Source organism: Eptesicus fuscus, chromosome 2 (genome assembly GCF_027574615.1).
Source record: "Eptesicus fuscus isolate TK198812 chromosome 2, DD_ASM_mEF_20220401, whole genome shotgun sequence".
NCBI lineage: Eukaryota > Metazoa > Chordata > Mammalia > Chiroptera > Vespertilionidae > Eptesicus > Eptesicus fuscus.
Window position 1 is genome coordinate 26,070,945 of NC_072474.1, and position 19,171 is coordinate 26,090,115.

At 43.0% G+C, this 19,171-nt stretch overlaps 1 protein-coding gene across 1 annotated transcript in view; it reads left to right on the plus strand.

The window, feature by feature from the left end:
• Positions 1 to 19,171, plus strand: part of FAM171A1 (family with sequence similarity 171 member A1) — a 128,720-nt gene that overhangs the window by 93,058 nt on the left and 16,491 nt on the right. The window contains exon 5 of the mRNA XM_054725996.1: positions 5,819 to 5,995. Coding sequence (XP_054581971.1) covers positions 5,819 to 5,995 — 177 coding nt within the window. The remainder of the gene's footprint in view (positions 1 to 5,818; positions 5,996 to 19,171) is intronic.

Here is a 19,171-nt window from a genome sequence, read left to right on the forward strand (position 1 = left end):
GAGACGTGTGCCTTCCACCCCTGCTCACGGCCAGCAGCATAATTCGTCAGGTGCTTGCTGCCGCCGTGGTCCCTCGTCCTTCTGGTGACTGGGGTGGGGGTTGCGGGTTCTGAAGTCCTGAATCGTTTTCTTGTCTCCCCTCTTCTTTTCCTGGACACTTTAGTCACAACCTAAACTCAGAAAAATAAGGGGCTGTTCTGGGTTAAATAAATCCTGCTTGGTTAGTAAGTTGATGCATTTCCCAGGGACACTTTCATTGAGTATCACCTCAGAATGATTACATAACTGATTGTTCTGAGAAAGCTTCTAAACCTGCAACGTCTAATCTATTTTGTAGAATATTAACCCTTTGCACTCACTTGCTTTTTTCTCCATTCCTTTATTCTAATGCTAACCGTGTCGAGTCACACTCGACGTCCGAGTGCAAAAGGTTAATAAATTACTGGTTACAGATCAAGGTGACCTGGTGATTGGTCATTTGCCTTTCTTCCCTCTGCAGCACTTGTTTTCAGAAATCTTTCTTTTTCCTTTGATTTTTATGTGATGATAATGCAATTAATAGTCAGTAACCGGAAAGATGCCTGGTAGCCATCTTACGTAAACATTACTGGGGTAAGCATTAACTTTCACTTTAAATGTACAGCCCTAGGAGAAAATTCATGTTTCGTGGGGAACGTGATAAAGTGCAATCTGAGACCATCATGAAATCTCCACCCAGTCTCCCTGACAAAATGGTGTGCAATCATAAACCCCAAGTTAGAGAAATGACCTCTCTTGAATAAATTATGAAATCCGAGATGAAGGGGGAAGAACGCAAAGACATAGACTACTTCAGTAGTTTGTTTTATTTAAAATCACAGTTGTTTTAGAGGAAAGAGAGGTCTTTGAAAGGTTACATTCAGCTTTTCCACTGAAATAACTAAGGTGACTCAGGGAAAATTCTTTGAGTGTGTTCACTGGCACCTGTGAGGGTGTGGGAGCATGGACTCCGTGAGGCGCCCCAACAGCTCATCAGCTGGGCACCATCCCCAGGGGGTGCGCACAGCAGCTCCTCTGCCCCAGAGTTGTTTGCCTCCTGTTTTATAAACCACGTCTAAGAGATTCAGCTTAGCGTGAGAGCCTGGACCACGTGTACCTGTGTGAGGTGACAGGTCCTAACTAGAGTTCAGTGAAGGTGAACGGACGCCACGGATGTGATGAGAAAGTGCTCTGAAGGCTGGTTTCCTTGGAGCATCCTAAGGGGAGTTGTGTCCAGTTTAGAAGAAGCTTCTGGAATTGTAAATAGAGAAATGCAGCCACGTGGAGACCTCGGCCATGTCCTCGATTGCTCATCCCCTCCCATCTGCTCCCTTAGTGTCCTGACATCACAAAGAACCACACACCGTGCCGGCACAGCACTATTCTGTCACGTCCCCAAAGGGCTTTCTAGAAACTACTTGTGCTAGTAACTCCCAGAAGACAGAGGGGAGTCAAGTCAGTAAAGCGACTAATGGGTGAAATTGTTCTGCAGTCAGAAAAGCTGGTAGTGGGTGCACAGCCAAACAGAAGCTTAGGTGCTATATGAGCAAAACCCCTCCTATTCCAAGGGGCGAATTGGGCTCTGGGAGTGGGTAGTGGTGCAGCCTGGCCCTGCTGCTCGGCCTGACACCTCTCTGTTGGGACATGACAGGAGCCAGGTACCATCAAAACAGGACAGAAAGGAAAGAACCTCTCAGACACAGAACTCAGTATTTCATATAGTGTTACAGTCTCATAACAAGGACTGGAGGAGGAACAATTTAGCCTTTCAAAGTATGAATCTTTCCAGAATAAAGCAAGTGGGAGGGCAGAGGGAGGACCGAAGGAGGACCCTTTGAAAGGCATTTAGTGAGGCCCTGAGAAAGGAGGCCTCGGCAAGCAGATGGAATTCCTGCAGTGTCTTCAAGCAGAGGACTTTTTGTTGTTAATCCTCACCTGAGGATATTTTTCCCATTGATTGTATTTTGTTTTTTGGATTTTTTTGTTTTGTTTTGTTTTTTTAGAGAGAATGAAAGGGAGGGATGGAGGAAGGCGAAGAGAGAGAGAGAAATATTGATGTGAGAGAGAGAGAAACAGAGAGAGAGAGACACCAATTGGTTGCTTCCCAACACACCCCAACCAGGTGCTGGGGATTGAACCAGCAACCCCGGTGTGTACCCTTGTCTAGGAATTGGACACTCTAACCATTGAGCACACTGCTAGGGCAAGCAGGACTTTTAAAAGAACATCGAATCACTTGAACTTTATGTGTATTGCATTAAATTAATGTGCCCTTTTCTGTAGTACTGTACTTACTTCTGAATGTTTATAGCTGAATCCATTTCTTTCCGTAGACTCACGGGAAATCATCTAGCCCGACCTCCTAGTTTTTTCTTTTTCAGATATGTTTTTATTGATTTTTTTTAGAGGGAGGGGAAGGGAGAGAGATAGAAACATCAGTGAGAGAGGAACATCATCGATCAGCTGCCTCCTGCACACCCCCACGGGGGATCAAACCCACAACCCGGGCATGTGCCCTGACCTGGAATTGAACCAGGTACCTCTTAGCCTGCAACCCAGGGATGTGCCCTGACCAGAATCGAACTGGTGACCTCTTGGTTCCTGGGTCGATGCTCATTGAGCCACACCAGCTGGGCCCTACCTCCTTAGTTTTGCAGATAAGTAAAACAAACCCGAGGAGTGAAGTCACTTGCCTGAGGCCACATAAGCAGTTGCTACCGGAATCCTGCTTCCTGTGCCTGAGATGTGCAAGATACCGGGAAGGGAAAATCCAAAGGGCACGGTTGCTACATCTGGGAACCTAGGCTGAGTGGAGCGGGAGGAAAGGAAGGATGATCCTGTCTGGAGTGCTGTGTGACTCTACCTACCGCTTCCCTCTTCAGACTTCCTGCCCCAGGTTTGATGAAGGAGGCAGCACTACCTAACTGAAAACATTATCTCTGAGTTGTTTAATACAGCAGATAGTAAGTTACTGAATTTCTCTTTCAGTTTTATCTCATCAGAGAATATAACAGAACCTAGTGGAAAGATGCACATTGTAGACCTGACTTTGCTTCTGTATTACCTTTGGGCAATGCCCACATTTAGCCTCTGTCCACAAGCTATTTTGACCAGAAATCTGGCAAATTCTGGGTTTTGGTTTTCTTATTCTAAAATGAAATGGCCAGACTAAAAGATTTCAGAACCTGAATATATGACTCCAACATGGACCTTCGATCAAGTCCCCATTTCCATGCTTTCCCTACATTGGAAAACAGATACAGGTATATATTATAAAGGGTACCGCTGTCAGTAGCTGTATAGAAATTGCTCCATAAAGGGTTTAGCTGTGGTTTGTTGAAACTCTAAAATTCACTAAGAAGCATCCAAATTTTTATGAGTTTACTTGAGCCAAACAAATGACATTTGCCAGGAAACAAAATCTCAACAGATTGAGAAAATGCTCCAGAGAATGGCAGCTTTGTGGTTCATTTTATACATTACAATCAAAGGAGGAGGCATAGGGGAGATTACATGAGATTCATTGGTGGCAGACTAGGGAGGTGGGAGAAAGCAAAGCGGGGAAGTCTCTGAGGTAGGATAAAGAGTAAAATGAAGAGACAAATACTCCTTTTATATGGGTGCATGTAGAATAGTTAACGGTTTACATTAATAGTACATAGATATGGTGTGCAGGGGAACGAGAAAACAATGAGGAGTTTCATTGCCCTCTGGTGGGAGATTTTGCCCTGAGGGGTCTGGAAAAAGGAAGATTACTCAGACATTCCAAAGGTATGTTATTTTAAATGCAAAAGACAATGGACAGGCTCAGTTACGGTAAAGATGGACTTTTGTCTAGGAATGACTACCTACCATGACTCACTTTTAGTTAAGTCAAGCATTTCAAACTCAAAGGCTAACACGGGCCAAATAAACAAGGTTTAAGTTGATGTGGGCCACAAAAAAACAAAAGCTTCAATTTTCATAGAAACAGGTTTATTTCAATAGAGACATGCTGAATACAAAGGGCTGAAATAAATGAGTAATCGTTAACATAAAATAATAGACCATTTTAATAAAAATTAATATTTTTTCTTGAACATTAACTTATCAGACACTGAATAACTGCATAGGCGTAACGGAAATAAACCTATTTTTCTTGTTCTCCAAAAGCAAAATATTTCCTGTTGCGCACACCAAACAAGTCAGTCCAAGACTAATGACGTGGCAATCGGCTGCTAACATATTCGCTGCTAGTATTAGTGGAGAGAAATGGTGCGCCTGCACGTAAAGGCGTGTAAGGGAAATGAATGCAACACAATTATAGTAATCAGTCATTAGCAAATGTTGTAGTTGTTATTAATAATTATGTATAACAGGATATTATAAAAATTAAGTTACGAAGTTTTTATTAAAATGTTTCTTTTTTTTAAATATATTTTATTGATTTTTTACAGAGAGGAAGAGAGAGGGATAGAGAGTTAGAAACATCGATGAGAGAGAAACATCGATCAGCTGCCTCCTGCACACTCCCTACTGGGGATGTGCCCGCAACCAAGGTACATGCCCTTGACCGGAATCGAACCTGGGACCCTTGAGTCCGAAGGCGGACGCTCTATCCACTGAGCCAAACTGGTTTCGGCTAAAATGTTTCTTACATACCGTTATATTGGCTGGGCTGCAAAAATATTCGTTGTGGGCCGCATTCGGCCTGTGGCCGCGAGTTTGACATGCTTGAGTTAAGTAGTTTTACTTTCAGACCCCTCTGTGTGGTTCCTTTGGGTCTCTGAGTTTGTAAAGCCTGCCTTGCAGGCCTCCCTTGTACTTGGCAAGTTTAGTAAGCTTTAAATATTTAAATTTAGTCCTAATTGGAAGTTTGAATTCGCTCAGATAATTGATGGGTATGTAAATATATAAATAGCTTAATAAGAAATCCTATTGATTGTGTTCTGATGTAGCTTAAAATTGTTTTACCATTGTGTTTTTGTCATTGTGTTTAATGAAAGATTTAAAGTTATGACAGAATACATTTTGTGTGATATCATATTTCACTTGAGAAAAGGTTTTCTAAAATGGATTGCTTACGTGTATAAATATAATGCCACTCTACAAGCATTGCCTAATTTATCTGTAAAGTAGATAGTCATTAAAGCATTGGCTTGGATAAAAGGCCTCTAATACAGAATAACTGATATTTTAAATTCCTTTTAAACAGATCAAAATAGCAGTGGCAACTAAAATAACTCATAAATATTTCAAGCCCAGGTTTTCAATAGTGTACTTTTAGTGGAAGTAAATTAATATTTTGAAGAACTCCTTGAAGAAATTTACCTTTTTTTTTTTTAAGTAGTCCCTAATTGAAAATACTGATTTCCTTTTGGTGATCTGCCAAGTAATTAACGTGTGCACAGGACTCCCTTTGTGACTGAGTCGGTTTCAGCAATTTCCACACACACCTCCCTGTCACATTACAGACAGAAAGTCCTTCCCTTTGGAGGTCGATTTTTAAAAGTAAAGTGCAGTAATTAGATTGGGCAACCCATTTAGATCCCAGCCTTACCACCCACTGTTCTATGCCCTTAGGCCAGCTCCCAGTAGGACCCTCTCTGAGTCTCAGTTTCTCTATGTGTAAAATGGGGATTTTTCCTACCTGAGAAAGTCGAGGTGAGGATTATGTGTGCAAAGTGCTTAGCGCAGTCCCTGGCAGACAGGAGGCATGGTACTTGGCAATTGGTAGCGATTACTATCTTTTTGGAAACGGTTTCCACAGCCCCACGAAGGTCTCTGTGTGCATGTGATGGAGAATGCCTCTTGCTTCCAGGAAACGGCACCAGGTACGACCTGAGCCCAGTCACGGCTGTCAGCGTGCACTTGCTCAGCAGTGATGGAACGCCGGTGCTGGTGGACGGCCCCATCTATGTCACCGTGCCCCTGGCCACACAGAGCAGTCTGAGGCACAATGCCTATGTCGCGGCATGGCGGTTTGACCAGAAGCTGGGTAAGCAAGACACCTGTGCTGATGATCTGCTAACAGATGACTTCATCATTACTGTTTGGTGTTCCCTTGAGGAGGCTTGTGCGAGTCTCCTTTCCGTGCACGTGTTGCGTGCTGCTGCTCACAGTGTGTGGCGTGGTTTCTGGTGGGTAGCACCTACTCCACCGTGATGTTCAGGCGTGTTCTTTGGAGTATTTTTTTTTCTTTTTCTTCCCTTTTTTGCACATTTAAGCTAATTTACATGAAAAGAATCTTTAAGAATCTTTAAAAGTTATTAGAGCTAAACTTGTCTCTCTTAATCTTTATGCTTGGATTCTTTAGAAGGTCATATGATCTTTCTTGGTCATATGTGGTTTTCTTTCCCTGTTTTCTGAAAAAGGGAAAACGTGGCCAACATTGTACAAAAAGAGAAAACAAAAACTATTATTCCACCACCTAGAGAGAACCACTACTAGTATTTTGGATTCTATTCTTTCAGTCATTTCACTATGCACATAGGTATTAGTTAACTATTGCCACGTAACAAATTGGCCCAAAACCAGCAGCTGTAGACTGCAGTCAACACCTGTCACCTCACCGTTTTGGAGTGTGGTTCTGGCTCAGGGTCCGGCAAGGTTGCAAGCAGGCTGTCAGCCAGGCTCTGCTCATCACAAGGCTCAGTTGGGCCAGCCAGCACCTTCCAGTCTCACTCACAGGCTGTTGGGCAGGAGCTTCAGTTCTTTCTCAGGGGCGACTGCATAGGGCTTCTCACCGCACAGCAGCTTGCTTCTGCCAGACCAAGTGATCCAAGAGAAAAAAATAATAAACAAAGATAAAAAAGCACACGTGGGCAAAATGGAAGTCACAGTCTTTTATAATCTAATGTCAAAGTGGCATGCCATCACTTCTTTCTCTATGCGTTTGGTCACAGAGCCCAGCACTGGTGCAGTGTGGGGTGGACAGCACAGGCGGGTGAATACTGAGTGGTAGGCATTATTGGGGCCCTCTTAAGAGGCTGCCTTCCACACAATACATATTTAACAGAAATGAGGTTTTGTGTCATGTGCTGTTCTATAATGTGCTTTTAAAAATTATTTGTATGTCACATCTTTCCATAGCATTAGCTATTATGCTGCAGGGTTAATATTAATGAATGCATAGTTTTCCATCACATGGAAATGTCATGATTTGGTTGCTCAATCCCATGCAACCCGGAAATACATTACTATTCTCACCAATGCTGTGATATGTGTATCTTTATAGTATATCATTGGAAATCTATGCACGGTCATGATTATTTCCTTAGGACAAAGTTTTAGAAGAAGCAGAACTGCTGGGTTAAAATATACAAATTCTAAAGCTTTAATACGTATTTTCAAACTTTTCTTCAGGAAGTTTAATAACTGACACTCATACTAATGAGGTGGGGGTAGGTGCTTGTGCTTGAGGTTCTGATGGCACGTTGGTTCCTATACCCCTGTGGTTCCCAGTCCCAAAAAGTCAAGCTTGAAAAGACTAGTTTTCAAATAACCCAATTCAGATAATTGGGAGATTTTTTTATATCGGATGTATTTTCAAAGACACCTAATTCCTTGAGTAGTTAATTCATAGAAATGTATATTTGTAACCAAATGCCCATTGGGCTTCCTGGGTTTTGCAGGGGAGGGGTTTTGTTTTGTTTTACTTTCCAAATAATTGCTAACGGACTCCATAATTATTTGTGTGAGATGCACCATTTTACTAGGTATACTGAACTTGACATTGGGTTTTTGGGCTGCACTCAGTAAGAAGGGCACTTTGTCACTGGCTGGCATGTGTTGTCTACAGCTTAGTGGTTATTTGAGGCATGTGGTCACGGTCAGAACATAGAGATTCCTGGGCCCCCAGGAGAAAGCAGCGTGAGGGGAATGTGACTGAGAGAGTCTCTGAAGAGCAGGGCAATCCTGGCCGGAGGAAAGGACCTGGATAGAAGAATGGAGTGAAAGTAGGAAGGAGAAAGGGGAAAGCTGCGTGTTGTAACCTGAAAACGTGGGTTCTACTACTTGAACCACTGTGGGTCCCACTTTGGGCAGATCCCTTGTGCCTGTTTTCTCATTTGTACAAGACTGCATTTGTAGGTTCTCATTCCTTGTATGATCTGTCTCTCCCCACTGGCCTTCCCAACACCACTGGGTCAGTGCTCTGGACAGCAGCACAGCATGTGGTTAAGAGCAGGGACCCTGGGGGCACACTGTATTGGAATCCAGCTCTGCTACCTGCCTGCTGTGTTGCCCTGGCCAAGTTACTTAACCTGTCTCTGCCATAGTTTCCTCAACGGTAAAATGGGGATCATGATAGTACCTAATGCTGTTACAAAGAATGCATTAGTCAGAATTCCCCACAGAAACAGTAGTGTGTGTGTGTGTGTGTGTGTGTGTGTGTGTGTGAGAGAGAGAGAGAGAGAGAGAGAGAGAGAGAGAGAGATTTTAAGGAATTGGCTAATGCAGTTGTAGAAGCTGCCAAGTCCAAAATCTGCAGGGTGGGCCATCAGGCTAGGGATTCAGAGAACAGCTGATGTTGCAGTTTGAGCCCAAAGGTAGTCTGCTGGCAAATTTTCCTCCTCCCTGTGGAAAGTCGAGTCTTTTTTTTAAGGCCTTCAACTGATTAGATGAGGCCCACCTACATTATGAAGAGTTACATGCTTTACTCAGTGTACTGATTTATTTATTATGTTTTAAGGTGTGGTGTTTTTTTTGTTTTTTTTTAAGTTCATTAGAAAATAATCCAAGTGTTTTCAGTCTTTTTTTTTTTTTTTTTCCAATCTTCACCCAAGGGCATGCTTAGAGCAAGGGAGGGAGGGAGAGGGGACGAGAAGACATCAATCAGCTGCCTTTCATTTGCTCCCCAACTAGGATCAAAGTTGCAACCCAGGTATGTATCCTGACTGGGAATTGAACTGGCAACCCTTTGGTGCATGGACGGTGCTCAACCAACTGAGCCACTCTGGCTGGGCCCCGAGTCTACTGATTTAAAAGTTATTCTCATTTTAAATACCTTCACAGCAACATGCAGACATATTTAAACAGCAAACAGCTATCTGGGAACTGGCCTAGCCCAGTGGACACATAAAATCAACCACGCCAAGGAGTAAACAAGTTAATATTTGTAAGAAGCTTAGTATAGCACCTGGTGCACATAACATGTATGCCGTGAGAGTTTATTGAGTAAACGAAGGTCTCCCCGTTCTGTAGAGCGTGTCCTGTACCGTGCCATCCACACCGCCTTCCCGGCTTACCCTGGGCCCAGGTGTCTCGAGGATTGCTCCCGTGTGCTGCCTCCATTTCTCTACACACTTCAGGCCTGCTTCCACTGCCCCGTTCTCCTGAAACAATGTCACTGCATTCACAGCAGCTGCGTGATTGGGAAATCCGGTGACCTCCTCCTCCTCCTCGCGGATGTCTCCGCGGCATTGGATGGTTTTCCGTCCCCGCAGAGGGTCCTTCTCCCTTGGCTCTCGGTCTCACATTCCCCTGGATCCTCCTCACCTGCCAGTCCCTGGGCTCTGCCCTGCACCCAGCTCCTATCTACTTTCTCTGCAGTTACTGGGGCATCGGACCGCTTCTCACACTCCCACAGCTACCCGTGCACCCACGTCTGATTCTCTGCTCTGGATATCTCACTGACTATTAGACTTCTCTTTCTGGATGTCCTAGGGCCATGGTCGGCAAACCGCGGCTCGCTAGCCACATGCGGCTCTTTGGCCCCTTGAGTGTGGCTCTTCCACAAAATACCACGGCCTGGGCGAGTCTATTTTGAAGAAGTGGCGTTAGAAGAAGTTTTAAGTTTAAAAAATTTGGCTCTCAAAAGAAATTTCAATCGTTGTACTGTTGATATTTGGCTCTGTTGACTAATGAGTTTGCCGACCACCGTCCTACAGGAAACGCAAATTCTACATGTCTAAAACCGAGACTTGTCAACTCCCCACACTCCAGCCTCTCATTCTGTTCATCTCTGTGCTTCCTCTCTTGGTTAAGCGTAACAGAAACCTCGGACCATCCCCCGAGTGTTCTTTTGCTTCACTTCCCCCACAGAGTCACGTTGAGGTCGGATCAGTGTTTCTCCCAGGTATCCTCTCCTCTCCTCTCCTCTCCTCTGTGGGGCCTCTGTCCAGTTCAGATGCTCCCCTCTTTTCTGGCCAATTCCGGCAGCTATCGGACTGCCTTCTGCTTCTCCTTAACTCTGTAGGTCTTCTGCATTGCTGCTTGAGCTGTCATTCAAAACCACAGACCACTTTCCCGCGTGAGAATGTCTTAGAGCAACTCTTTGTGAGGCAGTCCGCACCCCCTCGCCCGGCACCTCTCTCTTCGGAGCCGGCCCTGCCTGTGTCTCCACCTCATTTCCGGCCACTGTCTTCTGCACACGCCCTGTTGCTGCCACGCCAGACGCTAACCCTTCCCGGGTTTGCTCAGGTCTCCCTCATAGCTTGTCACTCTGTGTGAGCAGGATCTCTCCTCTCAAATCCCGTTCTCCATCCCTTAAATAGTAATTTAGGCGCATTGTACATATTGTGGTGATACTGGGAGCATATAAGCCTTGCAGTTTCTTAGGTAATGTCTGTGTCCTCACTGAGTCTTATCTTTGAACCCTTATAATCAAAAACTATTCCTGGCACATTCTAGGTACCCAATAGAATGCTGAATGATTGAATCAGATGAGGATCATTTAGATGTTTTTAAAGTCAGGATAGTTTAAGATATGACACTGTAACATTTATGTAACGTGTGTGTGTGTGTGTGTGTGTACGTGTGTGTGTGTACTTAAATAACTATCTTGATAAATTTTACCTTGTTTATGTGTGTATATGTTTAACAAAAGGATGATGCTTTGAGCTCTTATTAAGAGAGCTGTTATTCTGTTTCTTCCTACCACCATAGTCCTTTTTTGAAGGAATATGTTTGAATATGGATGAGTAGGACTGGGAGTATAAAAGGTTATGTGCCTAATACAGTTGGCCTTTCAACAACATGGGTTTGAACTGCATGGGTCCCCTTATACCCTGATTTCCCCCCCGTAAATATACCATTGGCCCACCACAGACTCAACCAACCACAGGTCGAAAACAGTATTTTCAGTCTATGGCTGGGAATCTACGAATGCAGAGGGCTCCTATAAGGCATTGTTCTGCACCATTTTATTTAAAGGACGTGAGTGTCTGAGGACTTTTGTAACCGGGGGGCATCCTGGAACCAATCCCCCTGCAGATCCAAAGGACAGCTAAGTTGCAGGAGAGACCAAAGCTATACAAGTGCCCTGGTTGGTGTGGCTCGGTTGGTTGAGCATCGTCCCGTGCACCGAAAGGGTGCTGGTTTGATTCCCGGTCGGAGCACGTGACCAGGTTGCGGGTTCAGTTCCCAGTCGGGATGCATACGAGAGGCAGCCTATGGATGTCTCTCTCACATGGATGTTTATCTCTATCTCTTTCTCCCACCCCTTCCTCTCTCTTTAAAAAAAATCAATAAAGCATATTTTTAAAAGTTATACAAGCATTTTTTACTGCACAGGGGATCAGGGTCCCTTACCCCTGCATTGTTCCAGGGTCAACTATACAATGAAGTTTTCTCTAGGGATTTATACACATACATGTCATAACAATATGGCCCAGGTCGATAGAAGCACCATCCTTGCTCACATTAGTTTTGTATACAGCTCACAACGAAAGTTTATTTTTAAAAAATGTTATATGTGTGTCAGGCTGAATAATGGCCTCTCCGATATCTCTGCGCCGTCGTCCTTGGGACCCTGTGAACATTACTTTACATGGAAAGGGGACTGTGCGGTGTGGTTAAGTGAGCAGGCTTGGGGTGAGGACTTTCTCCTGGATTATGCAGGTGGGCCCACTGTGATCACAGCAGTCCTTCGGATGGACGCGGGGCTAGGGGGGTCAGAATCAGGGGAGATGGCATTGTGATGTGATGACGAAATGGCAGTGACGCAGGAACTGGAGTGGTGCACTTTGAAAATGGAGAAAGTGGCCACAATTTCAGGGAATAGGCAGCCACGAGACGCTGAAAAAGGCAAGGAACCAGGGACTCCCTCACAGCCTCTGGAAGGAGCTGGCCTTCTGACCTCCGGACCTATAAGAGAATTAATTGGTGGCAATTTATTACAGCAACAATAGAAAACTAACACAGAGTAAAAATCAGTGAAGCCTCTGAAGTGACCTGATTTAGCATTTCCTCTCTGGAAGGAATCCCCATGGCACTGAGCCTGTTTTCATTGGGAATCTTCATTGTGTAGTTTATCTGTTTCTATTTAAATGGTCTTTTTGACTTAGCATCTACTTCAGAAATTATAACTGCCAAATTTCTGGCTATAACAGATTGTATGGAAAGAAAAAGCCAACGTTTGGATAGTCATTCAAAGATAATCAAATGCATTTAAATGTGTTTTCTGAAAACTTTAAGATTGGATGGACATTTCAAAGAAACCATATGTTCATTAACTTACTAAATTCAGTAGAAGCCTACATATTTCATAAGGCTTTTTTTTTACTATTATTACATTTAATCAATAATATTATTTAAGTATAATAATTAAATTATTTCAGTTAAATAAAAAGTTCCAAGGTGATATTATCAGATTAGAAAAAAAAATAGGAATACATCTTCTGCATATAACACTATTTAATGATTAACTGCTACTTATGATTCATTTAAGTATGCTAATCACTTCAAACCAATTTAACACTTTAAATTATCTACTTTTGAGGTAAGTGTAAGTCATTACAATTCCAAAGTGCTTAACAGCCAGATATAGCAATTTGTGAATCCATTAAAATTTTTTCACCTAAATAAATATCAGCTCCCTAGCTGGTTTGGCTCAGTGGATAGAGCATCAGCCTATAGACTGAAGGGTCCCAGGTTCGATTCTGGCCAAGGGCACATGCCCAGGGTTGCCAGCTCGATCCCCAGTAGGGGGTGTGCAGAAGGAAGCCAATCAATGATTCTCTTTCATCATTGATGTTTCTATCTCTCTCTCCCCTCTCCCTTCCTCTCTGAAATCAATAAAAATATATTTTTAAAAAAATAAGTATCAGCAAACTGTGGCCCAAGAGCTAAGAGTGGTTTTTACATTTTTAAATGGTGAAAGAAAGAATCCAAAGAAAAATAGTATCTCATGACACATGAAAATCATATAAAATTCAAATGTAAGCTTACTTAAATAAAGTTTTATTGGATGCTATGGACTGAATTTTGTATCCCCCCCTCCCCAAATTCATATGTTGAAACCTAACTCCCAATGTGGGACCTTTGGGGGTGATTAAGTCGTGAGGTTACTGCTCCCATGAATGGGATTAGTGCCCTCATAAAAGGGTCCCCAGAGAGATTCCTGGCCCCTTTCACCATGAGGACTCAGGGAGAAGGTTTCTATCTGTCATCCATGAACCAAGGAGTAGGTCCTCGCCAGACAAGAAATCTGATAGCCTCCAGAACTGTGAGAAATGAATTTCTGTTGTTTATAAGCCAGTCGATGGTACTTTTTTATAGCAGCCTGAGCAGACGAAGACATTGGAACACAACCATGCCCATTTGTTTGTGTATGGGCTATATGAGTGCTTTCTCACTACATCCATGGAGTTGAGTGGTTGTGACAGACTGTATGTCCCCACAAATTGAAAATATTTACTATCTGGCCTATTACAGAAAATTTTGTGATCCCTGATCTAATATACATTCAACAGGGAAACTCTTAGCATTCTAGTATACAAATGCAAATATACTCCACTCTGTAGGGTTAAACTGGGTCCCTGATTCAGTCATAATTCCTACTTTATTATCCAGGTCACCCTCCAGCATTTTGCTGGGAGTGATTAATGATGCTCAGAGTGGTAGCACCTTCTTTATAGGGCAAGATTTCAAACTCTATAAAGAAAGATGAAATTCGTTTTTAGTTCCCTGAGACTTCTGTTTGAAAAATAAATCCATATTTAAACACTAACTCAAATACTTCAATTCATGATTGCTAGATAAATGAACATTTACTCCTTTTTTTTTAATCCTCACTTGAGGGTATTTTTTCCATTGCTTTTTAGAAAGAGTGGAAGGGAGGGGGAGAGAGAGAGAAAAAAAAAAAACCATCAATGTGAAAAACGCACGTTGATTGGCTGCCTCCACCACGAACCCCGACCAGGGCCAAGGATCAAACCTGAAACCCAGGCACATGCCCTTGACTGGAATCAAACCTGAGACCCTTAGTTCTGCTTGGTGCTTGGGGCGCCGCTGTAACCACTGAGAAACACCAGCCAGGACTGAACATTTATTCTTAGGAGAGAAGCTTAGGGGTGCTCCATTCCAGACACCCTTTAGCATAGAGTCAATATTTGACATTACCGTTGATGTGGTTGTCTTTTTTTTAGTGGCTACAATTGTCTTTTAATTTTTTCTTTTGCAAAAAGCAGAGAATTTCCCATTATAAAATTTAGACTCTCCATATTTCAACCCCCATGTTTATTGGAGGGTGACCTATTAGATTAACACTATCTTAGAACATAAGCTGGGTTCTGTGTAGTATAGTACAACAATATGACTTAGCTAATTGTTATGTGTACCGCTAGGAAAAACGATTTTTTTTAAGCGCAACTTGCTTACACTAGAATTGAAACTTTTGCTGCATTTACATGCAGTACTGAAACAATCGTGTTAAAATGCCACTTGATTTATAGTGCAAGGGTCTAAGTCTTTTCCTTTGAGGCATTAGCCGATGTCTTTAATTTATCATCTTCTACCGGTACTCTCTCCTTTGGAAAGTGGTACAATGCCACTGCCGGTGTCCATGGTGTCCAGATGTGTCTGAGGGGCTGGGACATACACACCTTCTAACCAATACTGTGCAGAGGACCAGATTGGCCCAAATGAAGTTCTGTTGGTCATGGTGAATGCATCTTAGCTGAGGCATTCTGGGCAGTAAGAGGTGATGTTTCAGCTTGCTTTCCTAAGCATTTACTCTCTCGCCTGTAATTGGGACAGCAGATGGCTGTCCGAGTTGTCAGACTGTGATCTGACTTGTTGCCCTGGGGAATGGTCCCTTATGTACAAGCAAATCAGGTCAGTGGTTCGAATTTAAAGTGACCAGCAGACATTGAGTGGCAGAGAAATCAAGAATTACAATTATTTATGTGACAAGTTTCTGCTAACGTATTTGAATACTCTACTTCTAATGAGATGACAGAAATCAAAGCGTGTTCTGCGTGAAGTTGCACTGTAGAATCCAGTTTTAACTGCCTTCCTGAAACACATCCTGCAGAGTGTGTGTGGGTTGCTATAGAAATGGTGGTTACTGAACCAGCGTCTTATCACATATGGCGCATATGTATCAGGCACTAGGGATACCCACTCATAATTGGCCTGTCGTGGATTTGTCTCTGCTTCAGATGGTGGATATTACTGTTGATGCTGGGCTCATTGAACTAGTCCTTTTAGGTAAGTATTGGCCAGCCTGCCCTTGGAGGTGGAGCTTGAGTTAAACTATAGATCTAAGATTTTGTTCCACTTTATTGTGTTTTGGGGAGAGAAAGGGGTGGAAGTTCTTAAAGCACTAAATTATGTTTTTAACTTTAAGAAAATTATTGCTGGCTTATCTTTTTCTCTGTATATCATGAGCCATGTGTCCAGATGGAAGGGGACAGACATACTGCAATACTGAGGTGCAGTGATTGAGTTATAAGGATGAACTATGTTATATTGGGTGGGCAAAATTTAGAACACAAGAAGGGAGTTCATTTCTGTAATGTTAAGTATGTGTTTACATGTGTGATATTAATTTTAGAACCAGATGCATCATCTTTAATTTTTTCAAAAAGAAGAGACTTGACAGGTAAGGGTATTAACAAAGAAGGAAGCAGACTTGCCTAAGTGTAATGTCAGTGCAGCCTTAAGGAGGGTGGTCTGAAGTAGGTCTTCTTGCCGTGAAGGCTATGTCTTAGAAACAAAGAAATCACTTTTTCCCAGATGTGAAAATTGTCCTTAAAAGCAGTTCAGGCTCCTAATAGATATGTAGGAGGGGAAAAGGTAATTGACATGCAGAGAACACTGATTGAAGTGATAGAACAGAAAAGAACACAGAAGGCATGGGACTTAGTTTGGGTGATAATGATGACAATCCAGTGAAAACATCAGCCTGAGATCTTGGCTCAGGTGGCCACAGACTGGGATTTATTTTTGAGACACAGATTGTATCTTTTTGCCACAACAATGGACCATTAGCATCACAGTTGCGGTGTTCCGCCCCTGTTGTCCAAGGAGAGTGGAGGGAGGCGGGGAACACACGAGCTGAGCTGCCCGTGGGGAGGATGAATGCAGGGTGATCTCAGAACATGGACATTTGTTTTTCCATGTTGCTTAGCAACTCAAAAAATAATCTTGTAATGTCAGTCCATTCCTAGGAATTGTCAAGCCTTTTGTGTTTGTAGCTGCACCCCACCACCACCACCACATGAGAATTTTTAGAGAATAAACCATCACATTTGCTATATTACAGTTGTGGTTCAGGGCCCTTTTTGTTTTGAAACCCTATTTGACATGTAGCACTGTGTAAGTTCAAGGTGTACAGCATAATGATTGGACTTACATGTATGGTGAAATGATTAACACAGTGGCTTTACTTAACATCCATCATCTCATATAGATACAAAAAAAGGGAAGAAAAAAATTTTTCTTATGATAAAAACACTTAAAACCTTCTCTTTTTTTTCTTCTTTATTTTTATTGTTGACACTATTACAGATACCCCATTTCCTCCCCCCAGTCCCCCGCTTTCCTCTGGACATAAACCACACTGTTGTCTGTGTCTATGGGCTATGCGTATGTGTTCTTTGGCTAAGGACTTAACAGCGTTCATATACCGTGCAGCAGTGTTAACTAGAGTCATCATGCTGTACATTACATCCTAGTACTTACTTACCTTATAACTGGAAGTTTGTTTCTTTTGACCACTTTGCTCCATTCCCGTTCCCCGCACCCTCTCAATACAGAATTTAAAACCATCAGATTCTTGTGTTGCCTTATTTGCACTTATGAATAGACTATTTGATGGAATAGGACTAATGAGAACTGAACAGAAATAGGTCATACATGAAGGACAGAGCCCTACAATATTGACAAGAAACAAAATCAAAGTATGTTAAAAGAGGAAAATGTCATGGTAAGTTCACCTATAGAAAAGTGGTAGGAAAATGGAATCATGGGTACACCAAGCTCAAAAGAAACCTCACCTGGCCATCCATGTCCATGTTTATGTTACAGACGACAAGTTCCCTTCAGTAACATGTCATCAGGTACTACAGTATATGGATGTTTCTAATTGGAATTTTATTTTGCAACTTTACAGCCTGTTTCTGTTTTTTTTTACAAATTTGTTTTGGTTTATACTTTTGTATAAGCTATAAGCTCTTTTTATATTAGGACATATTTAACACATTATGATTTTTAAAATATTTTTTTATTGATTTCAGAGAGGGAGAGAGTGATAGAAGCTCTCTTTCATGCCCCTGACTGGAGATTGAACTGTGACCTCCTGGTTCATAGGTCAGCGCTCAACCACTGAGCCATGCCAGCCCTGGCACATTATGGTTTTTTAAATAAGGTCAACACATTGTATGGCAATATGTTTTTTCTTTTAAAACTAGTCTTGTATGTTAATCAGGTCTAGAAATCATTGGTATGAAAGGTAGTCCTGGCCTGATACCTCCTTTTGGTCAAGTTTCTTCAACACTTAAGATTTAATCTTGCAAAAATATACATCACTGGGAAAACCTTTTACGGAAATATTTTGGAATAAAATTTTACCTCTTAGTAGCTCTGCTTTCTGAACAGAACAAGGGGACGCCCATCTAAGCCCCCCACGTTAGAGGGCCTCGTGCTGGTCCTCACCTAGCTGCACCCTTTTCCCGTGGGATAAAATGTCCACTGAGCCGAAGGGATGTGGCCTCCTGGAAGCTGAGCTTCCCTTTCCAGAGCACCCTCCTGGCACCCAAGACACCAGAATTCCCTGGCTTACAGGCTCTCTCCCAGGTCCGTCTCCCAAGGGCGGGCTTGTCTGCTCATATACACATGCCGTGTGCACACCCCAGGCCAGAGACATTGGGAAGAGGTGGCTACTGGCTGGGAAGTTAGCTTGGACGCGTGAGAAGGGGGTAGGTCACAAGCTAACTCCCCTTTCGCATGCACTCGAGGAATCTAAGAATTCTACACTGGGCCCTGGCCTTTAAGTTACTATAAGTTTATGGTGGGAGGAGGCGACACATTTACTTAGCAATGTGATCCCTTGGTTTATAACTTAAATATTTATATATTGTATGTGGCCCTTCATGTGTACTCTTGCCTTGAGTTCTGCCAATATTGGGGGGGGGGGGGAGGTCTATCCTTGGGCAAATCAGTGACTTCTCTGCCCCTCATGTTTCTAGCCTCAGAAACAAGACATAGAATACCTACCTTTCAAGGATGTGTAAGACTGCACTCAGCACATTGCCAGGCATGCTTAAGTTCTTAATATCTTGCTTCTTTTTGCCTCCTCCCTTGAATCACCCCTTCCCATGGATCACACACAGGCACATGTATGCACAGAGCACACACATTACACACCCAGCCTGCACAGAGAGCTTCATGCTAGGTCTCCGCACAAGCATCCTTGCTTGCTCTGTAATACATCACATGGATATGTAGTAGGTGTGTCTAGATTGAAGGAAATGTGGATGGGATCATTTGCGGGGGGGAGGGGGGGTCTTTTTTTTTTTTTTCTTTGTCGACTCATTCGCAGCTGAGCTTATCCATTAGCAAAACAGGTGTTACTATCAAACAACAGTTTTCATCACTGTTTGCAACACAGCCCGGGAAGTAGGGGACTCCCACAGTCTTTGTGAATGAGAAAGAGCTGAAGCTCAGCCCAGTGAGGTGCTGGTTTGCACACACGGATCTGAATGTGGGGAGTGGAGAAGGGTTTTTTCCTTCAGAATTCAACTCCCCTTCCTTCTCTGGTAGGTCAGGTGTTTGTGCATTCCTGCCTCTGTGCCAAGAGTTAAGGTGACTTACTAGAATAATGGACTAAATCTGGGAGCACTAAACCACAACCCATTCCCAGGTGTGCTCCATTTGGCCCACGTGGTTGATTTGGGCGCATTTTTGTTCGTTGTATTTTAATTTCCTGCCAACATTTAAAAGTTGAAAG